The following is a 17,581-nucleotide window of genomic DNA, read 5'->3' as shown; positions in this document are numbered from 1 at the left end:
AAGGTAAAAAGGTACTACAGCTGCTGTTGTAGAAGCAGAAGACAGTAAGACTTGGTTACAGTGGAAAACTAAGAAAGGAGAAAAAAGAAAAAACAAGGAAAGGAAAAAGGAGAGAACAAAAAATTTTAGAGCAAAAGGAAAACAAACAACACAAGTTCAGATGCTGGAAAATCTGGGCAAACCCTATTCCRCAGGCACATCATACCAATATAGAAAAATGACTTTTTCGAGTAAGAATATTTGAAAAATCTTTCTTCGTCACTGTTGACAGCAGGAGAAAACAACTGTCAACTTTTTCCATAGAGCTATTTTTAAATAAAGGAGTGCAAACATCATTAAAACTTCAGACTCATGGTTTATTTCACTAATGGAATATATACATTTATTTCAAGTTTCTGTGACTGGTATAACCTCAAGGCTACATCAGTCTTGCAAAGGTTCAAGACAGCAGGAATCATATCATTACTTTTCAACATAAATGCAAAATATTCGGCATATATTCCAGCATTCTCCTTCCAAAAACATTATTTTTCAGAAGGAATTGGAGAGAAAAAAAAAGAATTCTACAGAAAGTCACCACAAAATACTTGCAATTCAACAGATCACATTACTATAAGTAGTAATTTTTAATCCATGATCTAACAAGAACAAGTTTGAGCAGTATGTTACAAAGGAAGTATTTTTGCAAAAGTTCATTGCAAAATCCATCTACAATTGTAAGTTCACACTTACAAGCTAATTTAGAAAAAGCTCATTTTCAATAAAGTGGTGATGAACTGTTTACTTGTTTAATGTTTGTCTTCAGTTACTTGCAGAGACAAACTACTTCCACAGTGAAAGGATGACGCTCTAAAGAAACACACAATGTTCTTATTCTTAAAAATGATTTTATATGAAACACTATAGCAAGAGTCACAAAATAAAGTAAGAACTGGAAACATTGAGTATTTTTCAAATTATTTTAGTCCTGTCAACTCTCTACTTCACATTCTCCACACAACAGAAACTGTCAAGCATGTAAAAATCACGTTTTTCTCAGGCATTTTGGTTATGTGTATTTTTAAAGCACAAAAAGTTAAAGTACTGCTCAGATAATCTACTTTCATAGCATATACTTTATACAAACTGTATCAACAGTCCCAGTAACATCCAGTAACACCCACACACATATAGTCCAAGTGTTCTACAGCTACAGTTAACAAGCAATAATGCTCAAAACATTAGTTTATGCTAATTTGCATGAGTAGACTTTAGTGTCTCTCTTGTTTTATAATCTGGAAATAGTTATAACTAAGTTCCAATACCAGATTTCCATGCAGGTCCCATGGCTGCAAGAGATATGTACTAAACTGATTCATTAAATAATGAGAAATCTGACTGTAAATCACTTACTGGGCACATTCCACTACAGAGGCTTTTTGAATAAAAGTACAATGCAAATATAAAACTATTTAATAAAAATAATACCCTACATATGGAGTAGTATGGTTCAGATGATCTAGCTAACTTGTACACTTGTAGTTCATCTCATTGTTTGGGACAATGAAAATGTCTACAGGTTAACACCAAACACTTCTGTCCTGGAACACCCATACTTTTAATGGGATTACTAAACTGCAAACAACTTTGCTATGCCACATGATTTGCAAAGATCTTAACGAACATTTTTTTTCATCTAGTTAGCCTACTTTTCGCCACAGTACTTAGCATTATTTTGCTCTGTGTTCTCACAAATCAGGGCAAACAGTCCTAGCTGGGACTTTCATCAGTCTAAATTGGTACATGAGTATTTCCTCCTCCCTTCTTTAAATGGCTACAAGGATTAAAGCAGTGCTAGAGTCACCTGCTTCTTCCAGCTCTTACTGGGAAAGGTTTGGTCTAATATAAGCAATTAAAAAAAAAAAAAAAAAAAGTAGGAAAGTATACTTCAATTCTTCAGTCAGCTTTCATATATACTACTACTGTGACTTGCCAAATGTCATCATTGTCAACTAATTATTCATGTTTCTTTCCTCAATGTTTACAAAATATGGCCTCCTTCCAGAACAGAAAGCAACTATCCAGCTATTTAATCATTCCATCCCAGTGTAGTTATTTAAATTATTGAAATAAACCACATCAATCATGTCTGCTTTATCTAAAGGCATATCCATGTCTTCAAATGGATTCTAACAGATTGATGAGTCCTTTATAAAAAGTTCTCTTTCATTCTTCTTCATCACTTACTTTCCCCGGAAGTTAAAAAAACAGAAGAAAAGAAAAATCCAAAAGCAAGCATCATTTTTACCATATTTAAACACATCTAAAATCCTGACCACTCTTATTTGCGCTGTATGAGCAAGTATTAATCCTCAGTAACATTAAAAATACTACAATGCTGATTCATAGAATACTTCACAATTTATCTGATAAATACTGAATATTTTAATATTCTACTTTAACAAAGGTAAACAAAACAATATATGTACATAAAACTAGCCAATGAAATCTTTAAAGTACTTTTCCGTATGACAAAAAAAAYGTAAAACTAAAATTTGATAACATTCTAGTACTCACTATCTTCTCCTGGACAAGGCAGGCCTGGTTTCTCTGGAATACTTGGGAAAACTAGAACAAAAATATTAAATTTTTAAGCAGAAAATCTCAATAGCAGTATTTCCTTGATTCTTAAATACATTTACAAGAAGTCAGTTTCTGGGAGCTTTAAAATAACTCAAGATTAGTGTTACTAGTGGCAAAATCTTACACTTGGTTATAGCATTAGCCAATCTGTACAGTTTAGAACTTTAAGCACACTCAAAGTTTATAGAGTTGTTTGGGATTTTGCTCCATACCCAACAGAACATTTCCTTTTAACAACACTAAAGTATAAGGCAACAACTAMATAAAGTAGTATTTGATTTTACAGGTAAATTTTTTCTCCAACTTGACGTTTAGTAAGCCATTAGGTTTATCAACAAATGAATACATGGCTCTTAAATTGTGTAATACTTGCCATGAATTATCAGCCCTTCATCTCTGTTTTGACAATACAAACGGAAGGCTTCTTCCAGTTCCATCTGAGATGAGATAGTACATGGATCACCTAGCCAAAAAAAAAAGAGAGAGAGAGAGAGAGAGAAAAGAAAATGCAATAACACAGGCAAGTTTCCAGGATTGCTTTTCTTTAAATAACATTATATTAATCAGTTACTTTGGTTACARCCAAAATATAGCAACATAATTTTTTCCTTCTAACTTTTAATGAGTAATGAGTATTTTAATGAGTATACTGTRCTGGTTTGCAAGGAGATACTAAAATACAGAAGTGAATACATACACTTCAAGATCTTTAACACGGGGGGGAGGGGAAGGGGGGGAAGTAAGCTCACTTCCTAGTACCCAGAAAAGAACAAATTTAAAATACATTCATCCTTTGTTAAAAGGCCTTTTACCTTACTACCTTAACTCTGCTGAATGCAGAACAATGCTATAACTTAGAGAAAGTATTATGAAGGTACCTATAGACAACTATTTACATCTCTTCCACTATAATGACAGAGAAGCAGTTTATCATTAAAAAGCTTATATATATATATGTATGTATACACACACACAGAGGTTACAGGTGGAGTACAGTATTTCAAAAATTTTAATATTCTTTGAAATAAGAAAATACATAAAAACTGAAGTAGTCACTCAGTCATAAAGGAGCACCCCAGAAACATTCTTTGGATAATAAAGCATTAAAATAAGCTTAAAAATAAGAAAAGCTGCTGCGGAGTATTGTTAAGAGTCAAAATATAAATTAGTGATGATTACAACCATCAATCATGAAAGGACTCTAAGACTTTAGAGTCACATGAAATCTAGACCCTCCTAAAGTATTTCAGATTACCACAGATATTTTCAGGTTCCACCTTCTATTATATCATTCAATTCACTTTCTGCCAAGGTAACATGTTCTGTATATATTTTGTTAAATTCTATGCTTTCTAATTTTAAAAACTCTCAGCTGCTTGAATCAACATTTGCTCAGAGCTAGAAGACCAAGGAAATGTACTGACAGATAAAAAACATCATACAAACATAAGTCTCAGTATCTCAAATATCTTTAAAAGTCAATTAACAGAAAAGCCCCAGAAAAATAAGATTACAAAATAGCCTTAGTGACCATTACAGCTAAAGTCTGGCTTTCTGTGCATTGGTGTTCTCTGACTGAATAATTGGTGTCAGGGTCTTGTGAGGTCCTGTCTGAACTTCTACTACAGTTGGGAGATTTACAAGGCTTCTTACTTGTATGAACAACCTGATATCTAACACAGCATAAGATTAGCAACTATTGACTCAGATGACACATCGGCAGTAGAGATGGAGTCAGAAATCTTACAATAGAAAGAACCCACACAGCTGAATTTTATTAGAAACCTTTACTTTTCTGACAAATAGGGCTCAAATCAATCGGTGGACTGAAAAGTTCTGAGGGAAAGGTAGAAATGACACAAACATACAGATTGTGTTATCACATTTGACAGAAAAGTATACAAAAAAAAAAAAAAGAAATCACAGAATCATATAATGGTTGACCTCTGCAGACCATCTAGTCTAACCCCTCCATTCAAGCAGAGTCACCTAGAGCACACTGCACAGGATTGCAACCAGGCAGATTTTGAGTACAGCCAGAGAAGGAGACTCCACAATCTCTGAGAAAATGCCTATGATTTAAAAACACTTTAAAATGTTGCTGAGTTTTGAACAGTATGTCACTAGGTCTATGAATTTAAAAGATGCTTTACTATTCCATGCTTGCATGTTGAATGCAAAATATTAAAATTCTACAGAGCATCTTAAATATCTCTCAAAGCACTTTAGGGACAAACACTGAAAAACATTTGCATGAACAATACACTCAGATCTATTTTATGTGCAGGCAGCCAGACTTTGAGCAACTGAAAGCTTTTCCCAAAATTACATGTAGTAGACATAAGAGCAGAACTTAAGATCAACACCAGGCTTCAGATACTGACCAGAAACCATCCTCTTAACCCAACTCAGGAAAACAAAGAGGTAAAAAAAAGCAGTATACAGTACCCATGACTAAAACTCTTTACTGTAACCATCTAAATCATTGATCATTGCATGATTAGCTGAATACAGCCATGTTCCTATTAAAAGGTGTTAGTCGGAGTCCTCTTGAAAAACATTTTTTCTCCCCAAGAACCTTAGAGTCTCAATTACTAGACTACAGCTACAATTTACTCCCTCTACATCTGCATTTTTCCAGCAAAAATTTATATTCTTCCAATCTTATCAAATAAAGAATGAAATTAAAAAGAAGCTGATCATTGAGTTAATAGAAACAGTAAGTTCGCCAAATTTTTCTTGCCAGATGTTCCTTTGGTCATTCTATTTAAATAGAGGAGCAGATAATTACATAATTACACACTGAAAGAGTTCTTTATTTAAAAGGATTAAAGTAAATTCAAGTACAGCAAAACCTTGATATTCAGAGGTTTATTTACTCAAAGCTCCTTGCTTTATAGAAGAAGGTCATATTCCCCAGTATTTACAAATCAAAAATGACTTCATAATACAAAACCTGTTGTATACAGATTTCCTCAGTGTCTGTCTTTGTACCAAAATGTACAAGAGTAATCAAATTACTAAGTAACATTACACATATTTACAGTACCTTCATCATCAATCCACTTGAGGGTAATCGGCTGTTCCTGCTGTAGAGTACACATCTCACGCACTTCATCACAAAGTTCATCGTAGCTCATTGATGCATCCAAGTTTGTTATTAAGATGTCCCTGAAAGAATTTAAAAAAAATATATATATATATGAGAAAATATGCACTCTAGCCAGTATATTCCAGCAATTCCATCTACAGACTCTTAAGGTATAAGAGCATGCTTACAGAACTAGYTAAAATAAATGGTCAGAAGCCAATGGGATTGCATCTTACAGTATTTAACTTTATTTTTCAAAAATACTTAAGTAGAGGCATTAACTTTGTTAACAATCTGTTTTGTTTTGTATTTTTAAATTTACTTCTTCCCGCTGGTGAGTCCAGTTTCTTTAAAAAAATGCCAGTGTTCAAAATGGTATAAAAACAAACAAAAAAGACAAAAAGTAAACCTCATGGTTTTATAACAATTAAAGTGGATCCTGGGATTTCTTCTGTAAGGAGATAAAATTAAATCTCATGATTATTGTAGAAATCCTACAAAAAAATAAGCTTTTCCTCACACCTCCTAGATTATTAAAGAGAAAGCTCCAAGTCAGTGAATTCTCAAAAGACTTATCACAACAAAATTCAACAACAGATAGAACCTTAATCAAATTCTGCATTTTCTTGTACTCTACATTTCAAGTGTTTTAAGAATGTGAACCCGGTTTTTAATCCTGCTTAATGTAAGACATGCTTGGGCATTTGTGAGAATAACTCTTGACACAATGAAAAGTCACATAATATTTTAAAAAAGAAAGTTTGTTTTGTTTTGACAAGAAAAAAATAAAGAGATATGCTAAACAAAATCTGAACATACAAACCAGATTCTTCCCCTGTTTTCTAAGTATTTTCAGGGAAAAGACTCAAGGAAACTAACTGATTAAACAAAAAGGAAAGGTACTTCAGCAGCCTGGGGGCTTTCAAGGTCTCCTACCAGGTAACTGCAAAACTGTATTTTCCAGTTAATGGCTACTGGCATATGCAATTCTTTCCTTAGTAAAGATATCAGAAGTTACTCAGTAAGATTGGATTAGTTTTCCTATTTTCACCTTATATAAGAAGTCATTTTAGAATATATGTTTTCTTACCTATTTTGCTTACTTGTGTTTTTCCATCCAGACCCAAAACCTTGAAGTATTTAGAACAGATTTATTGAATTCAACAACAAAACTAAGAAGTATCTAAAATGAAGACCTCTCCAGGAAAGGTAATGCACTGAATTAAGTATTTTAAATTCTGCAACTCATGTTTTAAGTGAAATATATAAATAATTTTATACTCTACTTTAGCAGAGAATTATAGTAAGCAAAACTTTAGTAGAATTTTTACAAGGTTGTTTTTATGTTTCAAATTCAGTTTACCACTACCTTTTCAAGTGAATCTTTAAATTTACAATTTATTTGTAAATTTAACATCCAGAAACAGGAAACTTAAGATCCTAAGACTCCCTGGAAACAGACACTTGACATTTGTGAGTTTTGCAACTTCCTCATGCTTATATTTTTAATTGGGATTTCAAGATGTATCCTACTGTCACCTGGTACTTTAGATTGTTTAGCAAGTACCTGAATGAGCTTGATCCTAATTCTAAAGTTGTCTAAAATTAACCATTTCCTGCATTCTGTCAAACTTGTTTAAAGATGAGTTAGTACTACTCATGGAGACATTGAAATAATCAGTTATACAATAATAACAAAGTTAGTCAGCTCTTACAGGGACATTGAATTCAATCAATAAAACAAAGAAAAAATTCAGTGATTATGGAACCCCTGCTTTGAAAGTTAACAGATAATCTGTTCTTCAAGTGAGAATAGCATTAAGCAAGTGAACATCATGGGGAGATCACTAAAAATGAATAACAAAGAAGCAAGTCTGCACAGCTAATAGAAATTACTGAATATAGTGTGAGAGAAGACAATATAATGTTTTATTCTAATTAACAATCATGGTAATTATATTCTTTATTGTGAATTCCAATAATGGAACAMACCTTATCACCGTCTCCATTTCTGAGCAGATATTTTAGAGACACACACCTTTCTTTATAGCTATGCTGTGCCAGCAAGCTATCCCAAACCATTTACACCAATTTTACTTGCATTTTATAATACCTTCTCTCATACAGCTAAGACAGCTCTCCTACTGTTGCTTCAGAGATGCTTGGATATCCAAGCATCTCAGAAATGCATTACACAGGAAGTATTATGTTTTTATAGTCTTTTCAACCTAAAAGTGCATGACATGTTCAACAGGTGTAGGATTAAACTACTGAGCAGAAAAAGTCACAAGTAATGTTAAATACACAATGCAAACCTTTCAACCAAAATTCATACATCAGTTTACAAGCATCTATTAAATATCCCAAATAGCACCTTGGTGCAGATGATTAATAATATAAACAAACCTTAGTTGATTTGCACAATCTTTACTAATTATTACATTTCAGAAATTACCGAACAATATTATTAAAACAGCAGTAAAAACAGAGTGCTGTGCCAATTTATTTTCATAGATAGTAAAAATCTCAGTATTTTGTCAAGAGTCCAGTTTTGACATGAATTCCTATCACTAAAAGCCTATCTACATTTTTACTATGAATTTTTAGCGAAAATTTACCCCATAGGTAAATGAACTGCAAATTAACAGATTTTACTAGACCTTCAATTTATGAATGGCAAAATTAAGACATAAAAGTCAAACGACTAGGCATCAGAGAAGAGTCAAGAGTCAGAAGCATAGCTAGGAACAGAAGCCAACACGTAAGCTTACTCTTACACATGAAAATACCAGTCTTTCAAGACGCTATTATCCAGTTCTATTAAAACAATATCTAAAAATTCCCAGTGGAAAAGGGCTCTTGTACTAAATACTATAGATTCTATCTCAAGGAGCACACAATCAAGAACGGATAGCTATGAGTGGAAATCTGCACTTAGAAGTCTCCTGCTAATTTCAGTGGTGACCTGTAGATGTACTGTTTGCTACATGAGTATGATGTAATAGAGTATTACTGTATTATAAAGATATAATTAATTATATCTGGATGTAATAGACCAATCTGTCTGTGACCATAAACACTTGTAAGAAAACAGAAAACAATATTCCATCAACCCAGACTAAAGAATAAAACAGCAACTCTTAAAATGTGTGTGCACACTGCAGTCCTTTCGGCTGTTTATTTTAACAGTTTAGAAGTTTACATACTTGTCTTGACACTACATACAAATCCTTCAGCTTACTTTTTACTCTATCACTAAGATAGACTATGGACTCCTGTTTGATATGCTTCAAAATTAGGTATGACACAATACATAGGAGAGAGTATGTAGACTTACCCACTATAGTGTGTTTTCACCCTGATGAAGTCTCTGTTCAGATTAACTTTTGAGCCCATTCTGCTAGGCATGGTCTAAATTCAGCCTAAATGAAGACTATATTGTAAACACATACAAATATCAGCTCATTCAGAATAGATAATTCATTTAATTCTGAAGTGAACGACTTCAGGTGTGAAATATGCAGATCTTTTCCAGATCCAGCTGAAAAAAGAAAATCGGAATACAGATGAATACATACACGCTCTACCAAACTAACGTGTTGCGTCAGATTTTGTAAACTCAAGTAGCTTTACACATAAAATAGCAAGAAAACAAAAGTAAACAGTAAAACTTGTCCTGCACAGTAATAAAGTGAAGCAGTTAAAAATACCTTGTATTACATAAATCTTGTAATTTACAAGTGATCAGAACTCAAGAGGCAGACAATTTTTTGCATAGTTGGTATAAAACATTTATTTCTTTTTCTAAAGGATAACATTTTCTAACAAAACAGCTGGCATTCTCTCCTTGCCAAAAGTACTCAAAGGAATTATTTACTTATTCATCCATACAACTTCTGGCTGTTTTCTTCCATAAAGTAGAGAATGCCAATTTAAGTAGTTTGTATGTAAAAGGAAGACTGTTAATAAACTCCAAAGGGCAGTTTAAGTTGCCTTTAGGATTGGACTTCCAAGCAAACATCCTGCTTATTCAGAAGTCTCTCCACTCCCTCCCGTACACAAACARATTTGAAAATATTTTCACCTACCTCCCCAAGCCCACTGTTCAGGGAAGCAGGGCCACACGCACCAGGGAAAACGGGCACGATGAGCCGCCGGCAAGGGACGCTCCCAGCCGGAGGAGGCCGCTCCGCGGGGCCAGGCTGCGGCCGCGCTCCGCGCCGCGGCGGGCGGAAGGGACTGTCCTCTTCCTCCTTCCTCACCGCGCCCAAGAGCCGCCTCTGGGGCTGCCCCTTCCTCCCACCTGCTCCGACCAAGCGACCGGGTCCCCGAGGGTCCCCTTCCTCGCCACCTCCACAAAGGTAACCGGTAACGCTGCCCCCTCCCCGGGCCGCCCTCTCCAGCCGCGCCCCTGTGCTGCTCGGCTCTTCCCGCCCCCGGCCCGAAGTTGCCCAAAGTCCCGGGAGGAAGTTTGGGTCGGACTCCGGCTCTCCGCTGCTCTTCAGGCCGGCGAGCGCCCCGGGAACCAGGGTGGCAGCGCACTGCGGAAGGAGCCCCCGGCTCCTGCTCAGCTACCGACCCGCTGCCCGCTCCAGTACCCCGCTCCTCCGAGCTCCGACGGCACCGGCRCTGCCGCTCCGAACATGGCCGACCGCGAAGCCGAGCACCCACAGCCAACAGAACACCGCCCACGCTACCTGCCGGCCAATAGCGGCTCCGGCTCACCTGCAGCCAATCCCCACATGCGATCCCTCACACATGACCAATCATAGGMTAGGAACCATTACCTGGAAGGTAGGAGTTTCTCAGCCAATCAAAAGCCATAGGGGAAACGGTAGCGAACACCTGCAGCCAATCGGAGCAGGGAGCGGCGGTAGGCGTGATGGGCGGCCGTAGGGGCTGTCCTCACGCCGCCGCGACCGGCCGGGCGCTGGCGCTCTCGCCGCTGCCTGACCGTGCGGCACCTGTACGCTCGGAGGCGTGGTGGCGCCGCGCCAGGAGGAGGCCCCGGGGCCGAGAGGAGACGCAGATGCGGCCGTTACGGCGATGTGTGGGCACGTTTCTGCTTGGAGCCCTCCGGAGAGGTAGTGGGTCCCCGCGGCGCCCCGGCGCGCCACCCGCTCGGCCGCAGCTCGCCGGGCGGGCGGCAGGGAGCCGGGGCCGCCTCGGGGCTGGGCCGGAGGCGGTGCTGAGGCGAGGGGCGGTGCCCGGGAGGAGGCTTCGCGGCGGGGGCTTCGCGGCGGCCAAGAAGGAGGGGGGCAACGCGCTTTCTCAAAAGTTTAGTTTCGTATGAGGGTTAGCTTACCACCCAAGCCTAAAAGATTTCATTCGGAACTGTTAAGGCAGGAAAGCCGCTGTCAAAATAAATAGAGGGTAAATGAAACAAAAATCACAATATTATGACTTCTTCTGAGTAGCCAAACTGAGAGGGGAGGGAAAAAAAGCAGAGGAAGACATTGTAGTGATGTTGCTGAATTACCCACCCTTTCGTAAGAGCAAGCCTGTGAAATGTCTAATGTCGTTATTATCTCAGTTCTAGAAAGTGTTCTTTCCCCCCCCCCCCCCATGGTACTTTCATCTGTTGATACAAATCTCTGAATCAGCTGTGACTGAAGCACAGTGGTCTTCTCTGTAAAATAGGAGATAAGAGCCGTTGCCTGTTTTTCAGCTAGAGGTGTGAAATAGTTGTACTCAGAATTCCCTCATGGAAATTAAAAATGTTTTCTTCTGTACTTAAATTTCCAAGACAATAAGCTATCTGAACAAAAGGCTTGCCTTGGAGCTTTTGCTTACCTGTTTGTATCATACTGGGGTAACAAGCCGACTGAAATCTGAAAAATAAACCAAGCCAGAGTTTTGCAGCTACTTTGTTTTGGGTTTGACAGAGTTGAGCAATCAGAATCTGTATTTTGAAAATGAGAGGTGATTGTTCCTTAGTCTCCTACTATTACCTTGTGCACACCTACCTCGAGTTTTTTTAGATGCTGTTTAGCACTTTTACAAWTCCTTTATGAGGATTATATGAGTGTGTGTGCTTGTACAAATATAGCCCTGATCCTCCTTTTGGTGTCTCTACAATATTCCAAAATATGAATAAATAATGCTTAATTCTAGTTTAAGTAAATGTAAAAAATAAAACTTACTCCTTTCAATCTAGATATTTTCTGTGACACAAAGGAAACGCAGCAATTGCTTTGATTTAATGATTTTTTAATCTGAATGAATAATGGAAAACCTCCATTGGTAATTTTATGTCAGTTGGAACTCTCAACGTAGTTTCAAAGTGGACCCTTAAATCTTCTTGTGTTTCGGATTTCCTCTTTAAAATAGAGAGCATTTATATAAGATGTATCTAGCTTGCCCTGAAATAAAGTATATTCGTAGACTTTGATCTGTCTTTCACCTCAGTTAGACATCCTGTGATATTTGAGATGATGGATTCTGAGATAAAAGGTGGTATAGTTCTTTGGAACTGTGTTTTGTTTGGAGGATTTTTTTTCTCAGCACAGCTTTCTCTGACATTATTGGATACACTTTCAGCAATTAAAGCTGAATACAAAGCTATTTGTATATCTTACAAAGATTTTTTTTTAATCGGTTACATAGTACTAATGCTGGTTTGYTTTTGTTGTTGTTGTTGTTTTTTGACGGGAGGGGATCCACATGGCAGAGCATTGCACTTCTACAGTCTGCTGCACATGAATTTGAAGACCTGGTAGTATCCTTATTAACACTACTATTTTGAGGGTCCTACAGGTCAGCCATTTTATTTTATGCCACTTGTAAATGTGGTGCTAAATACTAGCATAAATGCATCAGGTTCTGTGGTGTTTTGCATTCTTATCCCATCAGCTTGTCTTCCAGTGGATTTACTACCAGTTTACACAGATATGACCACAATTACAATCTAGCTTTACACATGCAATGACCATGTATACCTTCAACTTCAGTATCCAGTTGTGCAACAGATTTATAATTGCAGTAGTGAAAAGGAATGTACTGCTAAGGAATGCAGTGTTTGTATTTCAGTTGCTGCAGCATAAAAGATTAATGTTATCTGATGTTACTGAATTGTTTCTTGACTAAAAGTTATGAACATGCAGAATGTTGGTTTCCAGATCTAATGTCTTCTTATTTGTTTAATTTTACTGGAGTTGTGACAGTKTTTAAGTCTGTATTTATATAAATATGTGTATATCTGCACATGTCCACCAGATGGCAAGATATTCCTAGGCAACTATCTGGGAAATAAACATACTTGAATATACARTAATTATTTGTGCTAGTCCTTTATTTTAATGCTACAGGCTACTGTTCTTTAAAGATTAGCTTAAAGGGGAAAAAAAGAGTCCTCCTTTAGACATCAGATGTCTGCATTAATGGCTATTGATTTCACTAAGTGCAAAGTTATTTTATCTGTATTTTCCTTTTTTAAAATTCCAAGAAACATTTGCTGTTTAATGGCTTTGGAAATTCCAAGGTAGTACAGCTGTTTTAGTTCCTCTAACAGGAATACAATACACTTCCTTATCATGGTCCTAGCTGCTATTTTCTTCCTCATTTTGAAAGAAACAGGCTGCAATTGCATAGGAAAATTGTTTCGTAGGGATGTTTTTTCCTTTCCGTCTCAGACGTTAGATGCTCATTCGGACAATAATTTGCCCCACATATCTGTGTGTATGTTTATGTGTGTATGTATATGTATATATATATACACATAAAAATATGTGTGTGTGTAATTACCTTTATTTTAATAGGACTACTTGCATTAATAAAAGGTGCATAAATACCCACTAAATCCAGAGAAGGAAATTAGAACAGTTTATTCCAGGCACCATATGGAGAAAATAATCTGTTTTAACCTCTTCCACGAAAAGAATATTCTGGAATATTTCAGAGCAGTTTTACTATGTGGGCCATTCAGAAGAACCAGCTGTCAAATCGAACTTTATACACTACAGTCATGAGGAAATGAGAAAATTTCTGTGTTTAAAAGTTAATTAGTTTGAATATAATAAAAAATAATTTGAACTCTCACATGAAGTATTTGCTACTAGAATTTTGGCACAGACGCAAAAACAGGGGAAAAAAAACTTTTTTAGGTCACAGGGAACCATTTCCTCTTCAAGCTGGACTTCGGCATATTCAAGAGACAGAAACGAATTTTCTCTGCCTTCTTTACTCATGCTGCCTAAAACCTGTAAGTAATGTTTGTTTTTTTAAGGTAGGTACTGCACCTGAAACTGCTTCTTGTGTATGAAATTTTATTATGTATTAGCCATGCAAAATGTGAAAAAACAAATATTAAGGTTAAAAAGAAAGGTTGGAGGTATATGGAAGAGTTAAAATATTTTCCATTACAAAGGTGTCTGTCTGTAGGTCATGATGAGGCAAATGTAGAGTCAAAATAATAGGCACTACAGCTAATATATAATAAAATGATCAGCTGTGGTACCTGTTATTGCCTGTTCTATATCATTCTGGAACGAGTTTCTAGAATTTCTCCTTTAGCAATTCAGACCAGCAACATGAGGAGGCATGTAGGTTACTCTTCAACCTTACTCTCTTTGCTTCCTCTTTTTCCAAAGCAACAAGATACTGTTTTCTTTAAAGTCAATGCCAATGAAATCACTGATTTCAGTGGGAACAGATCTGGGGCCAAATGCGTAGTAGTTTGGATAAAGATTATAAGGCAAGGCATTAATATGTTTTAACATAAACTRGAGCAAACTGTATGGCTTACATAAGATCAGAAATCACCATGGTAATTCTTTGCGATTTGACTTGGTGGATTGAATATTAGTGTTTTTCTAGWCCATGTTAAAATAGACCAAATGAATAATACTTCAAGACTATTTTAAGACAACACCTCCCTTTACCCATGTTTTTTATATAAGACAGAAACACCCAGAAGCTAACTCCCACTTTTGTTGTCATTATATTAGCCTACAGGATAAAGGAGAATTCTATGTGTAGCCCAAGCTACATGTTTAAAAACCAAACCTCTATGCTTCTGTACTTACTTATCCAAGATATTTATACAACCTATCTCTGTAGAATCCATCACAATTTTTGCTTTCCTGCCTTTCATGTATTTTCATCTTTAGACAATACAATGTAAATCACAGCTCTTTTCTTTTTGCTGCATAACCCCATCCTAATCCTTTGGAAAGCAGTGATCCCTGTTTTGAAGATAGCTGTGAAGGAAACTCTGAAAGAAAGAAAATAGATGCTTTTGCCGCTGAGGACATGCAACTGTCATTTCAGTGAATGGAAGAAAATGGAGAAAATTTTAAATAAAAAGACTTAAATTGGGGGACCAAGTTTCCATGTTGGTTCTTCAAGGATCTTCTTTCTATTACTTTCCTGAGACCAGACTTAATTTTGCTATCTTAAACTCTCGTTATTGCTTCAGCCAGCATTCAGTTGGGAGGGGGGAGAAAAGAAGACAGATGATGAATTATAGGCAGTGTTAGTTCAAAATACTCCAAATTCTGGAAGTGCCTGATGAGTCCTTCAATAGCGATGCACAAAAACACCATTGGAAGCAACGTGAAAATAATCCTAACTAACATRTTAAGTGTTTCTTCTTTATAAAGTAAATGTTCAATTTCAAAATACTCCATGCACCATAGTTTATAAACAATATGCAGAATCCTGCTGGCTTTTACATATGTGTATTAGCTCACACACAGACAAGCCAGGAAGATGGGGTAGAGTAATCCTAAATACGTCTAAAAAGTGTAGTAAGCTTAAGATGTGGAGAAATAGATCTTTTGTGTTTATCCAGCTCTGAAACAAACATAGAAACAAAGGAATAACAGTCTGGATGGAATATCACACCAGATGTTTTACAAATTACTCTGTATGTCATTGCTCAAACAATCTTTATTTAATCTTTAAAGACTATAGTAATTATAATACTGGAATAGCCCAATGGCCTATATATTAGTTTGCTACTTCCAGCTATATCTATCTTCCAGCTATATCCGTTCCTTGTCTCCTCCCTTTAAATTTGGCCAATTATTTATTCCTATGTGAAATAAAAATGTCTTCCACACTCCATCTGGTTACTCCAATGCATGAAGTTTGGCAGCTTTATGATATTTGTGCTATCGAAGGTAATTCCTAGCGCTGCTCTTATTCTCATTATTTGTCCAGTCAGCAACTGATGCAAGCCTGTATTTATTAGAAACTTATGTTACCTAAAGACTATGTTAAAGCTGTTTGGGCCAAAATTATAATTTTCAGAAAAGCCTACTTAAGAGTAAGGAGAATTTGAGGAATGTCTTAAACACTCTTTTTCTCTTTATTGCATATATGAGATCATCTGTGTGTGGTGCAAGAGAAGGAAATGGGTATAGCCACAAAGTCTGTATGCTGTGACTTAGAAGTTTCATAGGAACTTGAGTATATTTTTCATACCTGTGTGAAGAGCTTACAATTACTTCTGCTTAATTTGTCCTAGCATCAAAGAGAAAGAAAATTTCCACTTTAAGTGTGAAATACTTTTCAAGTGGAAGAAAGTGTGAGATAAATGAGCAACAAGTGAGACAGAAGTATTTTAAGGGTTAAAGAAAAAGGCTAAACGTTTAGAGGTTGGTTTCCTTTCACAGCTTGTTAAGCTTTCAAAGCTACTCTGGAATTAACTCTATATGATCAACTTGCTAAAGTGTCTCCTCTTTCATAAATCCCCTCACAGAAACTTCATAGTCTTTGTGCACACAAAAAAGTTCTATCATTTGCTTGGGTACACTATCTCCTCTGTGTGACACAAAATGATGGTATTGACAAAAACAAGCTTATGAAACCATTGTGATTAAATCAGTACAACTTTTTTGTGTAGGTTAGACCTACAGATGTAAAAGTGTGATACTGTCTGTGTTAACACAACTTTAGAACACAAAGAACAACATCTCTTAGTATTGAGCGTTACTGATCTCAATAAAAGATATACACATGCAGCAACTCGATGACAGGCTTTATATCTAAAGGGTGGAGATCGCATACAGGAATCTTCAGTGGAACAGAATTATTCAGTCCCATGTTTTGGTTGTTTCTAAATCCAGAGTGATTGAGACAGATCTGAAATATTGCAAAGTAAGAGCTATATGGATTTTATTTTTTTTGACCCAGCCTTTTTGCTGCACTGTCAACTCCACTAACATCTGATTAGTTCTCCTGCTGCCAGGTTTTCTGACAGACAGAGTTTGACTTTCTTCTTTGATTTGTTTTTATCAGACAGAGCTTTGTAAAGGAACAGCCATAATATAAAACTGGCTTAAGGGGAGGGCAGATCCCTAATGCCTCATGTAATGATGGACTTAGATCATCAAGTTCATTTCGTTTATGACACAAGCTATAAAGGCAGAAAGAGACAGTGCTTTGCAATCCAGCTACCAAATCCATCCAACAAGACATACTTACTGCCAAATTTGTATCGTCTTCTTTAAGAATTAGCTATAAATATTCTGTAACATACATTGCACTCAGTATTATGGTAACATCAGACAACCTTTCAACTGCTGCAAGTGTTTTAAGCCTCTATAATAAAGAGGGCATAGGGAGAGGTGTGTGTGTTTGTTTTTATGGAAAATATTCTCAGTAACTTTCAATGAGCTTTTATCTGTTCTGCTGCATAAACAAACATGCAGAGGGGTACTGTTCTGCTCCTAATGTGAAGTGCTTGCTTAGGTTAATGACAGTATTGAAAATCAGAGCAACCCTATTAAGTGTTTTGTTGTACCAACAGTAGAAGCCTTATTGAGTTAAATTGGTTTCTTCGGATTTCCGCTCCATTATCTGTTGGATTAGCAAACCTGTTAAGGACTGATGTGGGAGCTTTTACTTAAACTTGGATAAATGCTT

At 36.5% G+C, this 17,581-nt stretch overlaps 2 protein-coding genes across 5 annotated transcripts in view; one reads left to right on the top strand and one right to left on the bottom strand.

Moving 5' to 3' along the window:
• PRKCZ (protein kinase C zeta) overlaps positions 1-10,585 on the bottom strand; it is a 60,011-nt gene extending 49,426 nt beyond the window's left edge. For 2 of the 4 annotated variants that reach the window (XR_014896129.1, XM_085307145.1), the window contains exons 1-5: positions 9,802-10,012; positions 9,051-9,254; positions 5,672-5,793; positions 2,996-3,085; positions 2,557-2,607 (exon numbers count right to left, since the gene is read on the bottom strand). Coding sequence is in view for 3 of the 4 variants with exons in the window: in XM_085307145.1 (XP_085163271.1) it covers positions 2,557-2,607; positions 2,996-3,085; positions 5,672-5,793; positions 9,051-9,121 (334 nt within the window). In the remaining variant the exon portion in view is untranslated. Of the gene's footprint in view, positions 1-2,556; positions 2,608-2,995; positions 3,086-5,671; positions 5,794-9,050; positions 9,255-9,801; positions 10,013-10,500 lie in introns of those variants that run through there. The other 2 variants (XM_085307146.1, XM_085307147.1) reach the window with 2 other exon arrangements.
• A 28-nt stretch (positions 10,586-10,613) lies between these two features.
• CFAP74 (cilia and flagella associated protein 74) overlaps positions 10,614-17,581 on the top strand; it is an 83,935-nt gene continuing 76,967 nt past the window's right edge. The window contains exon 1 of the mRNA XM_085307144.1: positions 10,614-10,797. The gene's annotated coding sequence lies outside the window, so the exon portion shown is untranslated. The remainder of the gene's footprint in view (positions 10,798-17,581) is intronic.

This window comes from Rhea americana, unplaced genomic scaffold (assembly GCF_003343005.1).
Source record: "Rhea americana isolate MKP2758 unplaced genomic scaffold, rheAme1 scaffold_254, whole genome shotgun sequence".
NCBI classification, from domain to species: domain Eukaryota; kingdom Metazoa; phylum Chordata; class Aves; order Rheiformes; family Rheidae; genus Rhea; species Rhea americana.
Note: the sequence above shows the minus strand (reverse complement) of the source record. Positions and strands in the feature narration are given on the sequence as shown.